Below are 22,146 nucleotides of genomic sequence, written 5' to 3' on the forward strand. Positions count from 1 at the left end.
TTACACAGAGATACAAAAACTCCATTGTTTGTCCTTTCTTTCAATTATGAAACAGTTTGTTCAAAATATCTCTGGCAAGGATAAGCTGCATACAGTCTCAAGATTGCTTAGTTTGCAAGCAAATATCCTAGAGGCTTTACATGAACTTGCTTATTTTATCTATCTATCTATCTATCTATCTATCTATCTATCTATCTATCTATCTATCTATCTATATATCTATTTATTTATTTATTTATTTATTTATGTTTATTCTTAGACTGTTGCAGATTTAATGTACTTATGAATTTTTGTATTTGACTTTGCAAGGAATATGCCTAACCATTCACTTGAAGGCATAAAATGTCCCAAGAACCTGCATTGGAGCTGTCGCAATGCATGGGATGATAATCCATCCAGCCATCCATTTTCAAAATCACTTATCCTGGTGAGGGTCTCGGGGAAGCCAGAGCTGATCCCGGCAGGCATAGGGCGCAAGGCAGGAATACACCCAAGACGGGAAGCCAGTCCATCGCTGGGCAACACACACAGACAGACACAAACACAGGGCAATTTAGAGAGACCAATCAACCTGACCCGCATGTCTTTTGACAGTGGGAGGAAACAGTAGTGCCCTGAGCTATGAGGCAGCAGCGCTAACCACCGTGCCACCGTTGCCCGACACATTAAGCAATTTGATGATGCCCCCTCCGAGATTTAAGTGTCCATTCACTTCCAACTGTCATGTGATTTTAAGAGACAGTAGGATTATCTAACTAGAAATGATCTCCAAGAGCAGAGCCTGGTCACTAAAGGCTCTAAAAAAACATGGCTATTGCCTCACTGATGTGGCATAAAAGTGAGATGTATTGTGTCATAACATTGCTTCATAGTAGAGAAGGAAAACATGCCCAAAACACACTCATCTGTTTAGCACTTAGGTTTGTTTGCTTACATCTGTCCAATGTAACAGTATATGTGTTTTAAAAGCAAGTACTGTACGCCTGTCCTCAAGGTTTTGATAACAGTGTGCAGTGTAAACAGTAAGTGGCCCTGAATAAGGGTGTCTGCCAATAAATACATTAATTAAATAATAATAATAATAACACTGTCCATTTCGAGGGACCATCTAACACCATCTGTTGTGTGAGAGCGTGGTTTGCAGTATTACTCCAGCAATTGCCAGAGATACAATTCATTAGTTATTTGATTGGCAAAAGGAGGAGATAGGAGGCAACTGGAAGGTTTCAAATTAATCCACAATGAGGATAAATCAGGAACAGGTGCTTTAACTGTGAATTCAGCTGTTGCTCAGTGCCAAGTGTAAGAAACTGTTGCACATAGTTTAACCAAGTATTTCTCTCTTATGAGGCTGCGCTCTTCTGCACGGTGTATGACTAATATATTGACCGATTTATGATGCTGCAGTCTGATTTAAACATTGTCCTGTTGTCATTAGAGCCATTCAATTAAATTGTGCACAACTACAACTGTAGTTGACCACGATCAATGGATTTCTTGTCATGTTATACTGTCAGATTGAAAGAAACATGGATGGCAGGTGAAAGCTGTGTTGCTTGCTTCTGAAGGGTTATTTGCTGATCTATAATGAGCAATGCCAGACAGCTGTGGATTTTTGGGAATAAACTGCAGAGAGATTGTTCATGTCACAGAGCAGTGTTCTGTGATCTGCATCCGTGTGTCTTGCTAGGTCTGCGTAGCAACTGAATCTGGTTCACTTACACTTCATGTGCTAAACGTCAGCTGATGGTTATGTTTTTGTCTGGGTTCTTATTATAGTCCCAGCGCAAGAGTCATTATTATCCGTCACCGCATGCAATATATATTCATTTACAACTGAGTGTATAGATCTCAACACTTTTAATAATGATCACATTGCATTTTTTTCGAAGATCAGTTGGGCTATTTTTGCATGGCATGCTACGATTTTCATTTGACTTATTATGACACACACTTTATTAAAGTTCTGTCCATCACTGTTCCCCTGAGCTGTAAATATCTTTGCCGTGGTAATTTATTTATCTATACAGTTACATTGATACAAAAACAAACAGAAGTTTTGTGTTTAATAAAGAAATCACCCTGTGTTCCTTCAGCCACTTCAATAATATCTTTAACCTTCAAAGGTAGACTGTAAAATCACAGTTAAAGAAATAAACAATTACATTGGTCGAGGTATATCATTTTAAGAAGTGGGTACAGCTTTAGATGGACGTTTGTTCATTAGATTGAGCACAGAAAATATAAAATCTATGTACCATTGTAACAGTGCAGTCACATAGCAATGTTAGGCAAATGAGCATGCCAAAGAAAATCCGTGTATGTTGTTCATATCAACAGATGAGATTAAATTGCAAGTCAGAAGAAAATGCATTGTCTTGAGTTCCCATAAATTTCATACATTTCAAACGTCCATTTTGAAAGGCTGCCATTTTGTGGTTTTCCATTTTAACCAAATTATGCTTTTTTTGTCTGTACAAAATGCAGCCCTGCTCAAAAGATTCTGTGATGTGGAGTGGCGTTCCGTGGGTACTGAGTCATTTTGCTCGGTCTCAAGCTTTCAAATGATGCGGGCCCTCCAAGAACAAGCTAACCCGCCCCTGATTGGACTGTGTCATAATGCAAGGGGAAACCAGCAGAGCCTCAGAACATTTCTCAGGACCTTAGTGCCCACAGAGCAGGTTCCACCCAACCAGCAGCTTGGTCATACAAACTAATTATGGGTAACCATACAGACTGTTGACAATATCCTACGACTCATTGTTCAAAAATGTTCAGGATGCTGTGTTCCGTTGCTCTGAACTGGGTTAGGCAAAACTTCTCGGACAAGAAGGCGTTCAGAATATGGATTATAGTGTTTTGTAGCCATAGGAACTAAATCCCATTACCGGACAGAGCCTGTGTTGAGCATAAGAGCACTTGTGAGTATGTCTTGGTGAACGTAATCGTTTTTTGTGTTTCAGACCTCGGCTGGAGATGAGTTATCATTAAAGGCATGTTTAAGGTTTTTTGTTCTTTAATCGTAAAGTATCCCTAGACTTGCATTTACCCTAGCTGTTTTGTGATAATGACTACAAGTCTACATTGCTGTTTGCCCTGATTGCAATCCTTTTCTGTCCCTCTCTTAGGCCTGTGCAGATGGAGTGCTGAAACTGAGCAGCTCCGCCCTGAATAACGAGTTCTTCACATCTGCGGCCCAGTCCTGGAAAGAGAGACTGGCTGAGGGTGTGTAGCATATAGAATCCCGCTTCATTCTCATGGCCTACACGGGTCTCAGATATAGATGCTTTACACTTTTATTAGGAATAGAAAAAAAGTCAGATTGTTTAAATTAAAATCAAATATTCACTATCCTTAGATAAAGGTGTAAAGGCCAAATTGATTCAATAATAATAATAAAAAAGCCCAATGCATCTATTTTTTGTTACATTTTAAATTGTATTATTTATGAACTTCTGTTTTTCCTCATGTTGTAAAACATTACCACCCTCTATTCAGAGCACCAAATGTACACTGTAACTAATTGACCTACATCACAGCTAAAGATAACTAGCTGTTATACTAAAACACCACCAAAAAAAAAAACTAAAACATATACATAAACTAATAAAACTGTAGCATGGCTGGTTTCATAGAGGCTTTTTTTCTTAAATTATTCATATAATAGTCTTTAAGTCTAAAAATCATATTTAAGAATTAGCAAAGGAACAGCCAGGAGAAATAATTAAATGTTTATGTTAAAAGACAAATAATGAAAAGCTGGTCTTGTACCGCAATCAGTATTATTTTAATTATTTTGGTGTGGTATGTAGCTCACTGTGGACTTTCTGCTTACAGATCTAATGGGCTTATTCATGATAAGAAAGGATTTTATGACCACTTCAGTAGCTCTTGAGTATGTCTTTGTCAAATAAGGATGCTAGAGGAAGCTGTTATGTTGTGCCCAGTGGGCTTGGCTGGTCTTCTAAAGATCTTTGGCTCTGGGAGATTTCCTATGAAATCTCAAAATGTGTACATGCACATAGTAGTGCATCACCTCCGCATTGTTTGTTAAGAGTATATGTCAGCTGAATTATAACAGTAGCATGAGGTTTTTGCGGAAATGACCTGATTAATTACATGTTCTTGTGGTTTAAATTTCCAAGTAGAATTGCTGCTGATCATATTTTGTATTTTAACAAGAATACATTTAGTTTGCACTAGTGTTTTTTTAGGTTGGTTTTATTTAAAGCATATACCAATTATTTAGGCAAGCATTGCATTACAAAACCTTTCCCAAACCAAAATCTTTCAGTTGTATATTTTGTCTTCAGTTTATACATGTATGATTTCTATAACATTTCCTTTTTTTACTAGTCATTTTTACTACAAGTTAGACTTCTGTATTTCACAGCTTTGGGATAAACCACCTAAAACAGTATTTTGTGGAAACAACAAAAGCCAGGTCATCTAGATAGAACCTGCAACTGAAGACAAAGCACAGATAACTTGTGATGTGTAGGAGCAGCTTTGCACAGAAGGAATAATAGATAAGCAGAAAATGGCAACAAGTCATGCAGTTTGAAACAGATACTCTGGCATCCTTAAAAAGACAGACACGACTGTGTTTTCAATGAATACATCTTTGAGTACATGAAAGAGCTTGTCTAAATCACAGTCTTTCTAATGTTATCTTTTATTTCAGCAGACAATAGATACAAAGTTCCACTGCTCAGAAGCTGCTCTGGGTTATTTATTTTCTGATTAATAGAAGAAAAACATCTGACGTAGTTTGATTGAAGTAATTCTGTTATTCAATATCCAAAGAAGCTCAAATAAACTACTTCTTATTTATGGATACTTTTAACACCTCTCCCAAGTGCTCTAATAATACCACCATGGGCAATGGCTGCGCAGAGTCAAATTAAATGTCCTCTTCCTTGGCTTTCCAATCTCTGCTGCTGCTTCCCAACAGGAAAACAGCCACAACTGTAAACAGGAGTCATGGAAAATGTAGAAAGCTGAAAAAGTACACCATGCTGTGTGTGTTTATATAGGGATTCGTCAGGCTACAGATGCCAATTCTCTGCCTAAAACAAAGTCCCAAACCATTTCCTCAAGTCAATGGCAACGCTGTGCTATACAAGGCTGCTCTCGTGTGGCTGAAATGTTTGTCTTCCATTATATAGTAACCTGCTCTATTACAAATGCCTTTACCAGTATCTCGCCTAATATTTAGTGGAAGGCATTCAGACAGCATTTAGGGGGCTGGGGGATGTAAAGTTGTCTATGCATCGTCTCAGCCCCGACAGCAGGACAGGAACTCATGGGTGGAGACTGCGGTGTCTAGCTGGTGGTGTTTTGGATGAGCACTGAATGGCAACTCCTCATGCCCTCGTGGTTTCTGTTCATACAGGTGAATTCACTCCAGAGATGCGTCTCAGGATACGACAGGAGATCGACAAGGAGAAGAAAGTGGAGCCTTGGAAGGATCACTTTTTCGAGAGCTACTACGGCCAACAGTAAGCTGTTTGTGTTGTTTACAGGAATCCCCCAGTGTAGCCACTCAGGATATAAAACCAAAACGGATGTATTTCTGTAGTTTGGAGCTCTGTAACATCCTGTGGCTTCAAACTATCATATTCCACCACACGCAGAACTAAAGCATATTCATATTATTTGCTCTTATAACTAAAAACTAAATATCGTGCTGCAGTGGTCCTTGCTGTTGGCTGAGTGTCTGCCATGGAGGTTCAATCAGGAGAATTTTAAGCTTTCAATCTGAAGCGGGGGGGGGATACAACTGATGCCAACGCTCGTTCCCATGTTCCCCGAATTCAGGTAGCAGACATCTTTTTTACCCACACTGCATGTTGTGACCAGATTTTTTTAAAGATAGAGTGACTCGGGCACTCCACACTGGAAGCTTCAAAGCTGTGATTCTCTGCCGTGTTCCCCTGAAGGTACAATGCAGGATGCACATGAGATCCTTCTTTGTCTTTGTTATTTTTTCACCTCGGACTCTGTGACAGTGGGTTGTGAATATCTGCTCCAGTTTTAGTTGAGGTCCAGGATTGTTGCTTCATTCTATACCGTGATTAATGGTTCCAGCTCAAGATTACACACATAAAGAGCTCACTTTATCAGCAGCTGAAATTATTCAATTCAAAGTGAAGGTAATAGTTTATTTTTTGTTACTCCATTAGTCATCATCTGTAATACATTTCCAGAGGAATAATGGGGGGAAATGCTTTAACATTATTGATATATTAAAAATGATGGAACATTTCCATGAAAGGCTAATCTTTTCCACAGTAATTCTTTACATTTGGTGAAATTTAAATGAAAGTTAAATTATATGGATTCATCAGTGCAAATAATTTCAGCTAGTAATTACGTGAAAAGTACCCATCACCCACTGAGAGAATCCTATTTCCATTTAGTAAGACTGAGCCAACCCTGTCCAATACTGTGAATTAAAACACAATGGAGATCTTAAAGTGGGATTGCTTGTGTCACTTTGAAGTCAACGTCTGAAATCATCAAAAGTGGGTTCAATTTGTTTCCACTTATATTTGTAATACATTAAGTAATTTGATAAAACGGACATCTTGCAATTTATCTCATGAACATAGAGAGTGCATTGGGGACCCCAGGAGAGCAGCACCCAGCTGGCTTGGAGTACAGATAGAAATTGTTTTTAAACCACTAAACCAGGGACTTGCAACCCGCATGCGACCCATTTAATACTTTCCATTTCACTCGTGGTTTTGTATTTTAGAAGGGGGAAAAAAACAATAAATGATACAGAAAATTAAAATACAAAAATACTTATAAGTATAAGAAAATAAAAGAAGAAACATCTTCAGTAGTCTCTGATATTTTAACATGAGAAACAGAAACAACACTGCATAAGTCAGTGAAAAAGAAAAGGTACAGCATCCAAAAAGAGCATTGAGTTGTTAGTAAAGAACAAATGAAAATGGTAAGCTTTGTTCATCTTACCTGCAAGTTTGCAAGATCTATAACATTAAACTAGGATACACTTTGAAACTAAGCATGCAGAGTTCACACAGTGTCCCGCTGAGACAGTGTAAAAATAATCTTGAAATAAGAATCTGAAAATATATACAAAAGTCATATTTCCTGGCTTCTTGTCATGAAAACACACACACACATACCCCAAACCCCCAAGTCCATTTTAATTTTGTTTCGTCTTACTATGCCTTGATTGTGTAGTGTATATGAAAGTGAATTGTGATTAAACGTAATTCGTAATTATATAGATATAGATCGAACGTTAATGACAGCCTGTGTATTACAGCTCATGTTGAAAACACTGCACATAACACTGAATTATTATAATTATTATTAAGCTATATGCGGCTCATTTTAACACATGGTTAAATCAATATTTTGCACATGCGGCCCATGATAGAAGTTGAGTTATGCACCTTTGATCTAAACTACTGGGTGGGCACATTTCGGTTTGGCAGAATCATTTTAAAATTTCTGGTGGCTAAAATGATTGGGTCACTTTTATGATGATGTGGAAATACAGTGAAGCAATGGAAGAATCAGCTTAAACTGATTTATAATGAGCACAGCAAATTATTGACTATCCCAGAATGCAGACTTTGACTTACTTTTCTCATCAGAAGGCTTTAGAGTCCTATTCCAGTGGAGGTGGGGTTCTTTCTTTCTTCTAACTTAGATATGGTGTGGCTGTGCGTTAAGAGTCCTGATCGTGTTGAGAACAAACCCCTAACCAGCCAGTCACCCACCTGTGGGTACTGAACAAAGTGGGAAAACATTGTCTTCACTAGACCCAGCTAAATAATCCCGAACCTCCACTTTTGGGGACTGTGCACTGTAGGCAATATACAACATTTATGCCATTTCTCTGGTCTTATCCTGATACACTATTTCCTTTTGAGGTGGCACAATTTGGGGAAAAAAGGTTTTCCATTACACTCTTATTAAGTGTTCTTTTGTCCAGCCTTTAAATGTTAAAGTGCCCATGCTGGGCTCAATTTGCCGATTTAATGTGGAGTTGAAATGAGCAGCAGGTTCAATGGTACTTAGGAAAGCACTTTCCTTGGACATACATTTTCTTTTGATTTTGAAGAATTAATCAACATCATATTGAGCTTTAAATATTGATTTAGTCCAATCCCATCTTCAGAAGCAACCTATACATGCATTAGAACTAATCCCAAAGAAAGACTCTCCCCCAATTGTTGTTATTTTCAGGTATCAAACTAACAATCCAGAGGTAATAATTCGCATCTCTGTGTGGTTAATTCATGTTGCAATTTCACAAACACCAAGTGAACTCAGCTATTGTGGTTGGTTACAAAAGAAAGTTATATGAAGTGCCTGCTCAATGTTGACTAATTCCAAGCATTAGTGGAATGTTTATTGTCTCTTTCACTGGAAGGATGGCTTTAAGGATTGCTAGTTAAATCTGTCTGTAATATTTTTTTGGAAAGAGATTATACCTTCCTTTCAGCTGATTGGTTCAAACCTAAAGGTGATTATTATGACTTGTGCTGTCGAGCTTTCCCTTCCTTCCCACCACCTCCCCCCGCTCTGTGCATTTGTTTGTGTTTCCTGAATTCTCATACGTGCCACGCTCAGAAATATAGATCAAATAGAAGCATCTGGATGTTCCCTCTGTGCTTCTTCCCAATTGGCACATAAAGTATTCCCAGACACAACTTGGTGTTCTTACAAAAGGCACAGACAAAACGAAACCTTTTCTCTTTCCTTGTGCTTCCAACCTTTTAACCTGGCTTTCACAGACCTTGGGGCCCTGTTCAAATTGACTGCAGCTAATCTCACAGCATAGGAGAAGAATGCAGCCAGGCCCCTTCCAGCCTGGTACAGTGCCAGGCATTTACCTTCTGTCCCTAATTAGAGTAATTAGAGGCTCAATAGCTGCAGAAAAGCATGCTATAAATTTCTAGTTTTCAATTAAGGAATTTCGAGAAGAGCCCTATAATGCAGTATGTTCTGTTCATACAGCTAATAACTGCCACCTAAATGACATCTAAAAACTATTTCCTTTGATTTATGGTGAACTTTCAAGACAAGCTGTATAAATCACTTAGTCACATGTCCCACCTGAAGCTTCCCCATGCTTCAAAGACACAATGAGACAGATACAGGCACATTCATTGTGTTTAGGTTTTGAAAATAGTGTAATTACAACATCTTCTGAGCCCAAAACTTCTCCTACAGGGGGAAAACAAATTAAGAAAACCAAACTCATACCAGTAGATTTGGTTCACCTCAATACGTATGTCACTGTGTAAACCACATGTGATGTATATATACACCAATCAGCCATAACATTATGACCACTGAAAGGTGAAGTGAATAACACTGATAATCTCGTTATCATGGCACCTGTCAGTGGGTGGGATATATTAGGCAGCAAGTGAACATTTTGCCCTCAGAGTTGATGTGTTAGAAGCAGGAAAAATGGGCAAGCGTAAGGATCTGAGCAACTTTGACAAGGGCCAAATTGTGATGGCTAGACGGTCAGAGCATCTCCAAAACTGCAGCTCTTGTGGGGTGTTCCTGGTCTGCAGTGGTCAGTACCTTAAAGTGGTCCAAGGAAGGAAAGGCGGTGAACTGGCGACAGGGTCATGGGCGGCCAAGGCTCATTGATGCACGTGGAGAGCGAAGGCTGGCCTGTGTGGTCTGATCCAACAGACAAGCTACTGTAGCTCAATTTGCTGAAAAAGTGAATGCTGGTTCTGATAGAAAGGTGTCAGAACACACAGTGCATCGCAGTTTGTTGCGTATGGGGCTGCGTAGCCGCAGACCAGTCAGGGTGCCCATGCTGACCCCTGTCCACTGCCGAAAGTGCCTACAATGGGCACGTGAGCATCAGAACTGGACCACGGAGCAATGGAAGAAGGTGACCTGGTCTGATGAATCACGAGTTCAAGGTGTTGACTTGGCCTCCAAATTCCCCAGATCTCAATCCAATCAAGCATCTGTGGGATGTGCTGGACAAACAAGTCTGATCCATGGAGGCCCCACCTGGCAACTTACAGGACTTAAAGGATGTGCTGCTAACGTCTTGGTGCCAGTTACCACAGCACACCTTCAGAGGTCTAGTGGAGTCCATGCCTCGACGGGTCAGGGCTATTTTGGTGGCAAAAGGGGGACCTACACAGTATTAGGCAGGTGGTCATAATGTTATGGCTGATATATGTATATATATATCTATATATATATTATATATATGTATATGAGATTTAAATTTGAGGATTGTTTAAGAGCATTATGTGTGTAAATTTAGTTTTTGTTTTTTAAGGATGAAAATGATTAATGATCTAGACTCTGGTTTGTATTTCAATATGACTTGCAACATAGGTTATCCTATTATGTTTTCAATAGATCTCTGACACGCAGGTTTGTGTATGTGCAGCCAACCAGAATGCCAGGCCCCTGCATGTACACAATCAGGAACGACACAAATGAGTAACAGACGATATCACATATAAATGCACTTTATTTTGTAAATATAATTAGCCCATATTCCACCACAGAAGCAGCCAGTTGTGCCACAGCATGTTGTCCTTGGCATTGAAAGCACTGTGCTGTTTTGAAGTATACTGTAGAGAAATTAATCTGCTCAAGTTAAGGCTCACAGTGATCATAATAATTACGGGAGAGGAATGCCATGCTTGAGTGCACCCTATCAAATGAGGAAATGTTGTGTTTTGTTTTGCAAAACAGAACACAGTAAATAAGGAATGTGTCTGTATGTGTTCGACTACTGCATATGCATTAGTCTTCCTACGTGTGCTTTACTGAAAACCATATGGTGACATGCCATAAGGTAACACAACTTGATTTAAATTGTGTTTTCAGAAGCGCTGCTGTTAAAACTGGTGAAACAGTCACACCTAGACTCAGCTAAACTGGCAACACTGTTGTTCTATTTTCCATACTTATTTCAGGTCTCAGTTGCATCCTGCAGGTCCCGGAATCAGAAATTAAACTTCCCATTTGCTGCTCATTTAAAATTCCTGATGTTACAATTTCTCTGCTGCTTCCATCATTCTGCAGGAATCAGTTTGCAGTACATAGCAACTGACATATTATATTGCTGAGATTTAGTATATGGGTTTATGCATCTGTCTGTGGTAAATGCAACTGGAGGTATTAGTCTTTCTAATCCTTGTCAAGTGAGACCATAGTTGCATGTGCTTAGTTTTCTCCCAGGAGTGATCTGAAACAATAACCACATTCAGCGTAATATTTCAAAGCCATGTTTTGACATCATGCAAAATTGTTACTGGGAATATAGTTTGTCTCAGAGTTGCCAGAATTCTGAGGTTTAATGGTGTAAGGCTAATTAATGTCAGCTTAAACTAGTTTATTTGACCAGTAAAAATAAAATCTGAGAACATTCTTAACATCTTATTCCAACCCATATTCAATTATTTCCTTAATGAGACATATTTTCCATGATTTGCATCACTCATGGCTATGATTGTATTAAACTGAATCTGCCCAGTAAAAACAAAACAAAAATAACCATAGAATTGCATATCAAGCTTGTACTTTAAGTTACAATAATCTTGCTGTGTTCGGAATAGGCAGGGTTCAGTCACATAGAAAACATACTGTAGTTTTAAGTAATTCATAGCCCAGTTTTTACATGTATGGGGTGAAGCTACCAAACAAAGTTGGACCTCGATTCAGCTTCACAGCACCACAGAGAATTCAACCCGTTTCAAAGGAGGAACCCTTTATTTTTTAACTGAAGACATATGCTCAGATTTACCAACCAACCCACTTTGAGATTTTATCCCTTTCTCGTTCAAAGGGCTAAACTGTTTCTGAATGACAGCTGCGAAATGTCAGATTGATTTTTTTCTTTTGTTTTGTTTCTTTTTCATTTCAGTTCTGGACTCACTATAGAGCAATCCAGAAGACTGACAGCAGCTGCTGCCACTCCACAACCAATCAAGCAGCCAGTGGCCTCCCTCCCATCTGTTCAGGTGTCCCCAGTGAAACCCGAGGCAAAGACTGTGCCCAGGGAGGAAGCCCAGGTCAAGGAAAGTAAAAAGGAAGAAACAAGAACCTCTGTAACTCCTGAAAGCTTAAAAACAGAGCCCGCTCTTAAAGAACCCACAGCCTCAACGAGAGTCGTTCTGGAGAAGCCCCCCAAAAATTCTGAGACTGAAACATCTTCAGCAGAGCCTCAGCAAATGGTGATATCTGCACAACTAGAAAAGGGGGAAGCATTGAACACCAAAACGATGAAAATGTCTGAACAGACAGAGGAGGAGGAGTCCATGGCACACCTGTCCCCCCAGAGGTCTCCAGAGCCCAGCCGGGACAAGAAGGAAGTTGGCACCACAGCAATAAGACTCCCTGTGAGTGACAGTCCTAAGAAGGTGCCAGGAGCAGAGCGGATGGAGGTAGACCAGGAGGGACTGAAGAGGAAGTCACCCAACGATCAGGACGAAGTGTTGCGGGGTCCAGAGAAGAGGCCTCGGGTTTCAGAGCAACCAACGTTTCTTACGCCATCCAAAAGCTCCCCCGAGGGCAAGGAATGCACCCCAGAGCCGAGAGTGCCACCGCTCAAGGTAAGAACCGAGCAGAAGTTCAGTCCAGTCATCTGTGTGCCCGTAGCGCTGGGAATTGGCATCAAACGGAAAATCCCTCTCAGTGCAGCACATGCGTAGTGATTAATTTCAGTGTCAGGTTATTCTGAATGTATGCACAGGATGTCCTCTTTGGGTCATGGAGACACCTGTAAATCTGAGGATAGGCAGCCGCTCATAAACCATGGGCTTATGAACACTTGTATTCCCCATTTCAAAGGGAAATGTAATGGCGGATGTGTTTCAAAGGCGTTCTGCTGCTGCGACTCCCTCCACTCCACTGACCCGTGTAATGGAGTGTACAGTCCTTTGTCAGTCAGAAAGTTGCAGACTTGCAGATTTTTGGAAGCTGAAGTAGTTCGGACAAACTAGAAGCCAAATATTTTTTCACCATCACTGTGAGACGTGGAACCTAAAACATGGTGTTAGTGTTGTGTGCAATAAGTGAGTTAGTGTGGGATCAAGGAAAGAGATCAAATACATGAGCAGTGATCCAAAACCCCCTTTCCCAAGGTCCTGAGGGTGAAACGGCAGAAAATGCCAACATTTCGTATCATGGTAAGGTTACAAACGAAAGGGTTTGAAGCAGAAAGAGACATAAGTAGAAGACAAGACTGATTGTTCGGGCCCGTGGCTTTCTAATCAGTGCTCAGCTTGCTGCTGGTTTCAGTTCCAGATCAAATCTTTTCCCGTCAGTGGAAACATTAAAAATAGGCTTTCACAAAGCTGTAGTGATAAGGATAGAGGTACTGTGAAAATCTGCAGATGCTCAGAGTGGACACTAAACTATAACGATTGGTAAAAAGAGCAATACATATATAAGATTGTTATAGACAGATGAACCAATTTCAGAAGGTGAATGTGTCCCAATATAAATCATCCTGTTCTTCGTGCTGTTTCTTCCTCTCTAAGCTATATATCAGGAAGATTTTCTGTATATAGGCATCTGTATAACTCCAGCAGTTTATCTGTCTTTCACTGTGTTTCTCCCTATATATAAAATCCCAAAACAATAACAACCACTTTTTATTCCTAAATATGGTAAAGTGCTTTAAAATTGTTAAAAAATTAAATTTGTATTAAAGTTAAGAACAACAAGAAGAGAAAGATAATTGTTTTTAAACAATATTAGTCTCCACACATTCAGAATCATAACATTGACAAGCTGGGCACCTCATTGCAGCTACGATGAATTTTGACAATTGCTCTAATTTGCTTTTTCTTTTGTGTCTCCTACGCAGATTCCCGTGTCGCGGATATTACCAGCGGCCGCCGCTGCGGGTCAGGTCTCTCCCAGGGCCCCCTTTGCACCCCCCTTCCCCAGTCCAGGGCGAACTGGGGCGCGTACTTTGGCCGACATCAAGGCCAAAGCCCAATTTGCCAGAGCCCAGCGAGCTGCAGCCGCTGCAGCCGCAGCCGCGGCGGCCGCTGTGTCCTCTGCGGGGGGTGCTGTGCCGGGCCCCGGGCCAGGGGGAGGGGGTGGGAAGCCTGGGGGAGACGGCCACGGTGCAGCAGTGGCTAGCGAGTCCATCACTGCCTCACCAGAGCTGGGGAGTGCTGGAGGAAGGGGAGCTGCGGGAGGGATTCCACCTGCCAGTCCAGAGGCCCAGATCAAGAGCTCCTCCTGCCCAGTCAGTGACTCTGGAGCACAATTACAGCAAGCCACCACCTCTGAGGTCAGAGCCAGCGGCGAGGCTTCAGCCCCCAGTTCATCGTCTGCGAGTTCTGCACAGGCCGCCTCACCTTCCGTGACATTTTCCAACACAGGAAACCGTTGTAAAGCATTAGTGTCAAATCCCTCAGCTCCACTCTCTGTTACGTCCTCATCCCAGACCTCATGTTCCAACAAAGCTCTCGGGAAACAACAATCAAAACCTGCCTCTTCTGCCCAGGCGATGAAACAAACAGGTCCAGACACAGAGGGGAGAAAAACAGAGGGTGACAAACATGGAAAAGCAGCAGTTGAGGAGCTGAAAGCTTGTTCCGCTGCGGGAAAGACAGAGTCTGAACTTGTCCGGACACCATCGAACCCTCCCACGCCTGTAGGCACGCAGCCTGTCACACTTTCAGCCTCTGCCACACTACCCACACCTCCACATTCGATCATCTCAGTCACGCCTCCAGCTTTGAGCAGTGTTTCGCCTACGTTAAGTCAAAAGCCACCAGAGAGCTCTCTGACAGCCGGGCCAGCAGCAAAGGCCAGTTCGTCTATTCCGGCCAACAACCCCCTGGTCACCCAGCTGCTTCAAGGGAAAGAAGTCCCACTTGAGCAGATCCTCCCGAAACCTCTCACAAAGATAGAGGTCAAGCCCATCATCGTGGCCCCGGGAGAGAAAGGGAGAACATGTCATGCCACTGCGGCCCTGGATTCTGGGGCAAGCAGAGAAAGTCAATTCCGCACATGCCCAGATGTTGCTGAAAAAACAAGTAATCTGCATCGGCCGTTAGTGCCTAGTCAGCTATTCCCAGCAAGGACAGTGAGCGTGGAACTTGCCCAACATCAGCGGGAAATGCTGAACAAGGCCACCCAAGAGCAGATATTACAGACCCTTATGCAGCGAGCGCAGAGTCAGCAGTTTGTCTCTGGGTCTCAGCCTTTGCAGCGTGAGATGTGTCAGTTTGGCTACCAGATGGAGTACTCCAGTGGTCAGAGGTGTGCCCTGGGATTCATGGGCCGGAAAAGACTGTCCAAGCCTGCCATGTCAGGGCACTACCTGCTCAACATCTCAACGTACGGGAGAGGATCCGAGAGCTGCAAACGTGCGCACTTGGCCATGCAGGCGCCCCTGGCCAACCTGAAGAAGGAATTCGTGGAGGGTGAAAGTGGCCCAGAGGAAGGAGAGGAGCCACTCAAAAGCTCTCACGACTCCTCAGCGAGTCAGTCTGACTGTACAGGAGTCAAGAAAGAGCATCAGGGACCCCTGGATGGCTCCCACACTGCACTGAGCCCAGGTCACACACAGCCCAGCCAGTCGCCTGACTTGAATCGCAGCCGCAAGATAAAGTCAGAGTCCCCTTCCTCCGGACAGTTGCCAGACAGGGAGGACGGCTCGCCTCCCGTAGACAGGAACGATGTTGCAGCGACACCCAAAGAAACTGACCAGGGGGCACTGCCACGTGCCGCGCACCCTGAGGTTGGCAATAACCCAGCAGGTAACTCAGAGCCATATCGAACGCCAGCCCAGGCAGACATGGGCCTTCATCGCCGGCAAGCTCCTCTTCATCACCAGCAAAAAATGTACGAGAATCCCATGGTTGGGCGGCTCTACGGTGGCATGATCAACATGTCGTCGTCTCATACACTCAACCACAGCTCAGCAGGGTCGGGCAACTCCCCGGGCTACAGCCCAGTGTCGAGCACTAGTGGCAGTGTCATGTCCTTTTCGGTGACTGTGACCACCATACCTGCTAACCATCCATTAGACCATGCCAACCATGGCGACAGCGCTCCTGGGCAGCCGTTCACTGAGGGCTCAGCCATGGACGACTCCCCATCCAAATGCTACTGCCGGCTAAAAGCCATGATCATGTGCAAGGGTTGTGGGGCATTTTGTCATGACGACTGTATCGGCCCTTCCAAACTTTGCGTCTCATGCCTAGTGGTGCGATGAGTTTATTTTAAAATTTCCTTCAATTATTTCCTAATAATGAATAGGAAAAATAACACAAAAAGAAGTAGTGAGTTTCACGATCAGGATGCATACATGTAATTTCTTTCAAAACCAATGAAACAAACCGATCAGCACCTTGTACTAGACTTGAGTCACTCGTGTTTGTGAATTGTGACAACATTTTGCACTTAGAGGAACACGTTGTTAATTGCACAATATTTTATTAAAAAACTGAAATGAGAAAAAAAAAAATGCTATTTTTGTAGAAACTAATCGGACTTCTGTGATTGACAGATCCCTCCTTTGTTGTTGAACTTTCATACAACCTCTGCCCAGCATGCATTCTTGTTATGTTAATAAATGTCAAACACTGTTTGACAATTTGGGGTTAACCAGGTGTTCCACCAGTTTTCATCCAGATTTTTAACTTCTTTTGATGAGCTGCTGTGCTGTGAGGAAATAGAAATGAGGGAAGGGATCATGGTTTTGCATCGATTGTTTTCTCATGATTTGGTTCTTTAGCATACCCTATATTTGTCTCTGTTGAGGGTCAATTGACAGCAGTAAAGGTTCCCTCTATATATGCATCTGTGCTGAGAGACTGTGCACTGATTGGTTGTACTGCCAGTTGTAATCAATGTAAGGTAGTGGAACACCAATTATGTTCTGAAGAAACTGAAGAAAGGCTAAACTACATTCTCCATTTGAACTTCAGATCTTTCCCCCAGTAGATGCTTATTCCGTTCTTTCAGCCAACAAAGTGGCTCTCATTATGTACTGTGATCTTTTAAAGTCGTGTCAAGGAAGACACGAAGCATTTGCTTTGGCTTCATTCACACAAGCAGTAAAAAGACACTTCTTCAATATGGTCAGTGTCATGTGACTTGAGGGTTTCTAAAAATGAATTGATGCAGCTCTTAGAGATGTTCCTCATGTCGATTTTCTTTCTATCTTCTCTCCCCCCCTCCCCAAACATTAGTTTATATTTTAGGATCCTGTAAGTCTCTGAATTGTCAAATTAATAATTAAAGTCTTTATTAAAAATTGTTCCACTTCACAACTGCAATAATTTTACTTTTTAAAGAGATGTAAAAAAGCCATTAATAAAACATATTGATCTCATATACACACATTCTGGACAGACAATGCAGATTGTGCATCCTGTTAACCAATTTATAACTCAAGTTACAGTATCTATGTTGTCCAATCAATTCTACATTAGTACTCTTTTGTTGTTATACCAAAGTCTTCAGATGGAAATAGATCATGTTTCTAATGTTTGAGCAGTTTAAAAAGTAAATTAATAAAAACAAAACAAAAAGTAATATATTTTAATATATTTTAATGTAAGAGCTCATTTTACAGATAGCTGATAGAGTTTTAAAAGCATACAGGGTATCTGCGTGTCTGTTTCGATGGCTTTCCCTTTTCTTGTTCAGTCTATTGCATTGCATCAAGGCCGCGTATCGGGTATCTTGGACAGAATGTTTCTCATCTCTGTTGTCTGTGGGACATCCTAACAGTTGTGCATCACTGATATTCAACTGAATGTGTCTTCAGGGAGATAGTCCAGATATCTTTGATATTTGTTTGTAACGCATACAATAGGCACATGTATATTCCCACACCCCACCCACACACACACAGATTGTAAAAGTTATATATATATATATATATATATATATGTAATGTATCAACATTTTACAATTTACATAGCAATGTCTGGAAATTATCTTTTCCAAGCCAGTATGGGGTTGGGTTCTTTCTTTCTTTTTTGTTTTGTTTTTATATGCATATTGGCAGCCCATGGCTCGAGAGTGAATCTGCCTTGTGTCACAAAGACAATAGGGGGAAAAGTACTGATTGGAGAAGATCCCGTTCAAAAACTTGAGGTCAGCCAACATAGTATCTGGGATATGGCCCCCGTTAATAAAATCTGCTTCTACATTGAAATGTCTTTATGAATCATACACCATTTTTATTGTTATCTTCTTTTGAGATAACTATGTAGCATTAATCATTTTAATGTGACAGGTGCAAGCACAATGTCACCGTCGCTTTTCTGTGCTATGCACCGTGCACAAAATGAGTAGTCAAGCTCAGCGGAAGGAGTTCGCACAGCAGTGATTAATGGAAAGAGCGCCACAACCTCTTCTCGCAGTCTACGTGCAGCCTTTAAAGATGCTGATCAGTTAGGACAGGCTTACTTTTCTGAGCTATCCAAGGGAACGGCAGAACTCTTTAAGAGGAAGGCAAACAGTTTGTTACTGCTACTGTAGATGAGCTGGAAATAGTGGGTGTTGTGTCATTTTTCACATCAGGCATCTTCCCAGTGCAAGCCTGCTTTTATAATTTAATAACGAAGAGTTTTTTGTATCTCTTCCAGTAGAAGACATTGGCAAAGGAGTCAAATACCCAAAATGAGATCAGAGTGGAGCACGGGTTCCCAGTCACTGGACATCTAATCCATTCAAGTCTTGGGTTTGTTAATCCTACAGCAGCTGACTATTTAATCAATGTATTTTTGCAATCAGTTCCATTATAGTAGTAAAAAAAAAAAAAGTTAAAACATACAATGGAATTAAGGAACGCCCTGGTTGACTGTTTGGATCCCGGGAGAAGAATAACCACCCTTTTGCAAAGAGTGATTTAGTGGCGACCGGAATAATATGTTGTCAAAATCCTGAGTCTCTCACAGTCAGCCTTATTCAGAACGGAAACCACAAACAAACGAATGCTAATACCCCCCTTGTTAAATCAGCTGATAAGACATGCTGTTTAAGAGACTTGCCATGTGCGCTTCCATAACACGGTCTAGGGAATAAGCCTGTTTCTTTTCTGTATTTACTGAGCATAAAAAGCTCAGGCATGCTGTTTTCATCCGTCTGAGGAATCTCTAACGTCAAGGCCCAAACTAATCAGCATAAATATTTATGTGCTGTGGTTATGAATGTCTGTATGCATCATGACTGCTTGAATAGTCATCCTTACAGGTGTCTTTGTGTCACATCTGACAGATCGCAGCACGTTTACTTTGCTCACAGTACTATGCTTGCTTACTCATGCATCTTGTTTTAGTGCTGGATTCGTGGGATGGGATCAGTCAGAACACACTCTGATATCGCAGACGGGAGACCGAGAGCTCGTGCACTAGCAGTCAAATTAAAGGTTGCTTTCACAATGTCAGCCTCCCACAGTGGCGCATTTCCTAGGCGGTAACTGAGTCTCTGTGCAGATATGAATGTTCTGCAAACTTTCCGTTGATAGATAGCCGAGCTTCCACCTAGCTCTGAAGATGCAGCTGTTCACAGACCGATGTCGTGTTTGTGTCCAGATGTGTTAAAAAAAAAAAAGGGAAAGGAGAACATGTTGGCATGCTGGTGTCACAGTGATGTGAGACGCTTTAATCCAAGCACTGCCTGCTGTACGAGTCTGGACAGTGGTGTTTCATGTTCCAAGGCCCTTCCCAGATTCTAGTGTCCATCTACAGCTTCAGCTGACTTGAGTTCAGACCACAGATAGGCAGCTTCGCAGTAACCTTTTTCTTATGCATTAAAAAAGGTGTATGTTGTAATTATAGGAACAAATCTGGATCCTGTGTCCAGTCCTGGTCATAAATCTTTTAATGCTTTCAGATTCTATGTATTAAGGCATTCCAGTGGTTTGCTTAAAATACTCAACACATTACATGTTGCTTTCAGGCTTACGAGGCAGGTATAGGAAAGATATGCTTATGAGAACCTTAAATAGTGCATTCTGTAGATTGCATAGGAAAGCTGAATATGTTTAAACTAGTGTATCCCTCACGCAGCGTTTTCAGTATCTTAATATCTTTTGAACTGGCTTTAAAGCACGATACCTTCTTTTTTAAAATATTGTACAATGAAATCGTATATACTTTTCTTTGTCGCATAACTCTGGAGTGTACAACCTATATAGAAAACGTTGAAGGTTTATCGTCTTCAAGAAAGATAGATTTACTCAAAGATATGGTCATCTTTCTTTTGGTATGACTTTCTTTTTTAAGGGACTGTTAAAACTGTTCAGAGGGTATCTTCAGAAGTATATTTTTTAAAAATGAACATTGATATGTTTTCAGAACTATAACAGAAATAGATATTTTAAATAAAGTTTTTTTTTATGAAAAAGGTCTATAAATTATAAATCTATATATAAATATATTTCATGTTTGTTTGTTTCATTTGCATCGGTTTTGTTTGAAAAGTGAAACTAGATGGTACATTAGTATAAATCATGGCATGAGTGTAGTCCACTCTGAAAGTTTTAAATTACTCTGAGAACTAACGTGGTCACTAGTTGGAAACAAAGACATTTCTCTCCAGTGCCCTCCCTCCCATTGCTAGCACTTTGTTTCCTACAATGCTGGTCCTCTGCGGCATTGGTCCACAAAGCACAGTTCCTTAGAGATTCCTCACTGGAGAGAACGGAGGAATCCCAAGGCGTGCTATTGTGGATGTCAAGAGTCATTTAAAATGCCTTCTTGATGGTTAAAACAGGATGATTCTTTCTTTGACCCAACCTACAGTCATTTCTGTTTATTTCCACAATTATGGAAATGACCAGAAATTACATATTTTAAAACATGAGAGTGTGAGCTCTTGTCAGCTATTTTATAACTGATATGAAACAGCATATTTCAGACAATGGCTTCATACATGAATTTGCAGGAAGTCAGACAACTGTGGTAAACACTGCATCTTCCTGTTTTGTTTTATAGGCTCTATATTATCAGTTACCTTGTTAGGTATAGACCTGACCATTTTTAAAGTTATGTACAGTTATTCCAATTTGAGAAATCATATGTCTGAGTACATGAATACATTTTATTTCTGTTTTTAGATGTTAAAAGTACACTTTCTCCTCCGAAACTGAGATGTCTTTGAAGGAATTGTATAAAATAGATTTTCTCTTAAGATTTGTTGTCGAATAAATGTGTATCTATGATGACCATTTGAAATGGAAACTCTCCAGACCCGATTTACTCAATATTTTACCTGGAAATGTGTGATTTTCAAAGTAGATACTACTTTGTCAGTTTTTGTTTTCATTGTCTTGCCAAAGTCTTCGCTGTAATGGTTTAGATTCCTGCCTGGGCGATACATTGAACTTTGCCTTTAGTTTGAACAAATATGTGACAATGTACTTACGATACTCAGCTTTGCTTTTAATTTGAAATTGAGAATTTCCCACATTTTGGACTTGTCCTGGGATGAGGTTTCCACCAAGTGCATTGGTCAAATATTAAAACACAAATGTAGCAATCTATTTTAATACTTTATAGTCCAGCATTCACTCTTCTGATCTGTCTTGTTTTTCTCAGTTAGGGTGTTCCATAGAGCCACAACATTGTTTCTCACAGCTTGGCCTGGTTCTAGTCCTACCAGGGACATTAAATATTTGAAATTTCTCATAAAAACATGTATTGTTAGTCCACCTTTTAATATGAGACTGGAACTCAGTGAAAATTGCGTATTCACTCCTGAAGAAATGAGGAAATGGGAGGTGTGTTATTTTTTAACAATTTAGTTATACTACAGATAACAGTGTATAACTGTTCAAGGGTGATGGTGTGTTTGTGTGTGAGCTTTGTCCTTTTTAGTCCATGTAGTCAATTTTTCCCCAGCTCCAGTGAGAAAATTCTTTATTTCTGTTCGTGTCTTATTACAGTTTTTTATTTCTTGAAAAACTACTTGTTTAAAACAAAACGAAAAAAAGAATGTAAAATAGTAATCAGCACCTGTAAAAAAATTGTATTTTATCAAGAAAGTTTTAAAAATAATTATAAATAAACAAAGATGTTTCAACTGTTTGTGGCATCATTTGTTCTCTGGATTTGAACTTTTCTTTTACAGGTCTTACGGTCACCCAGAAACAAAATGTTAAATAACAGGATTTTGCAT

The 22,146-nt window shown here is 40.7% G+C and overlaps 1 protein-coding gene across 1 annotated transcript in view; it reads left to right on the forward strand.

Annotated features, from left to right (window-relative positions):
* The window catches only part of asxl2 (ASXL transcriptional regulator 2), an 82,971-nt gene extending 60,916 nt beyond the window's left edge, over nt 1-22,055 (forward strand). Inside the window, exons 9-12 of the mRNA XM_066706786.1 lie at nt 3,129-3,225; nt 5,396-5,501; nt 11,909-12,596; nt 13,856-22,055. Coding sequence (XP_066562883.1) covers nt 3,129-3,225; nt 5,396-5,501; nt 11,909-12,596; nt 13,856-16,225 — 3,261 coding nt within the window. The 3' untranslated portion in view covers nt 16,226-22,055. The remainder of the gene's footprint in view (nt 1-3,128; nt 3,226-5,395; nt 5,502-11,908; nt 12,597-13,855) is intronic.
* The last annotated feature ends 91 nt before the right edge of the window (nt 22,056-22,146 follow it).

Source organism: Amia ocellicauda, chromosome 1 (genome assembly GCF_036373705.1).
Source record: "Amia ocellicauda isolate fAmiCal2 chromosome 1, fAmiCal2.hap1, whole genome shotgun sequence".
Classification (NCBI taxonomy): domain Eukaryota; kingdom Metazoa; phylum Chordata; class Actinopteri; order Amiiformes; family Amiidae; genus Amia; species Amia ocellicauda.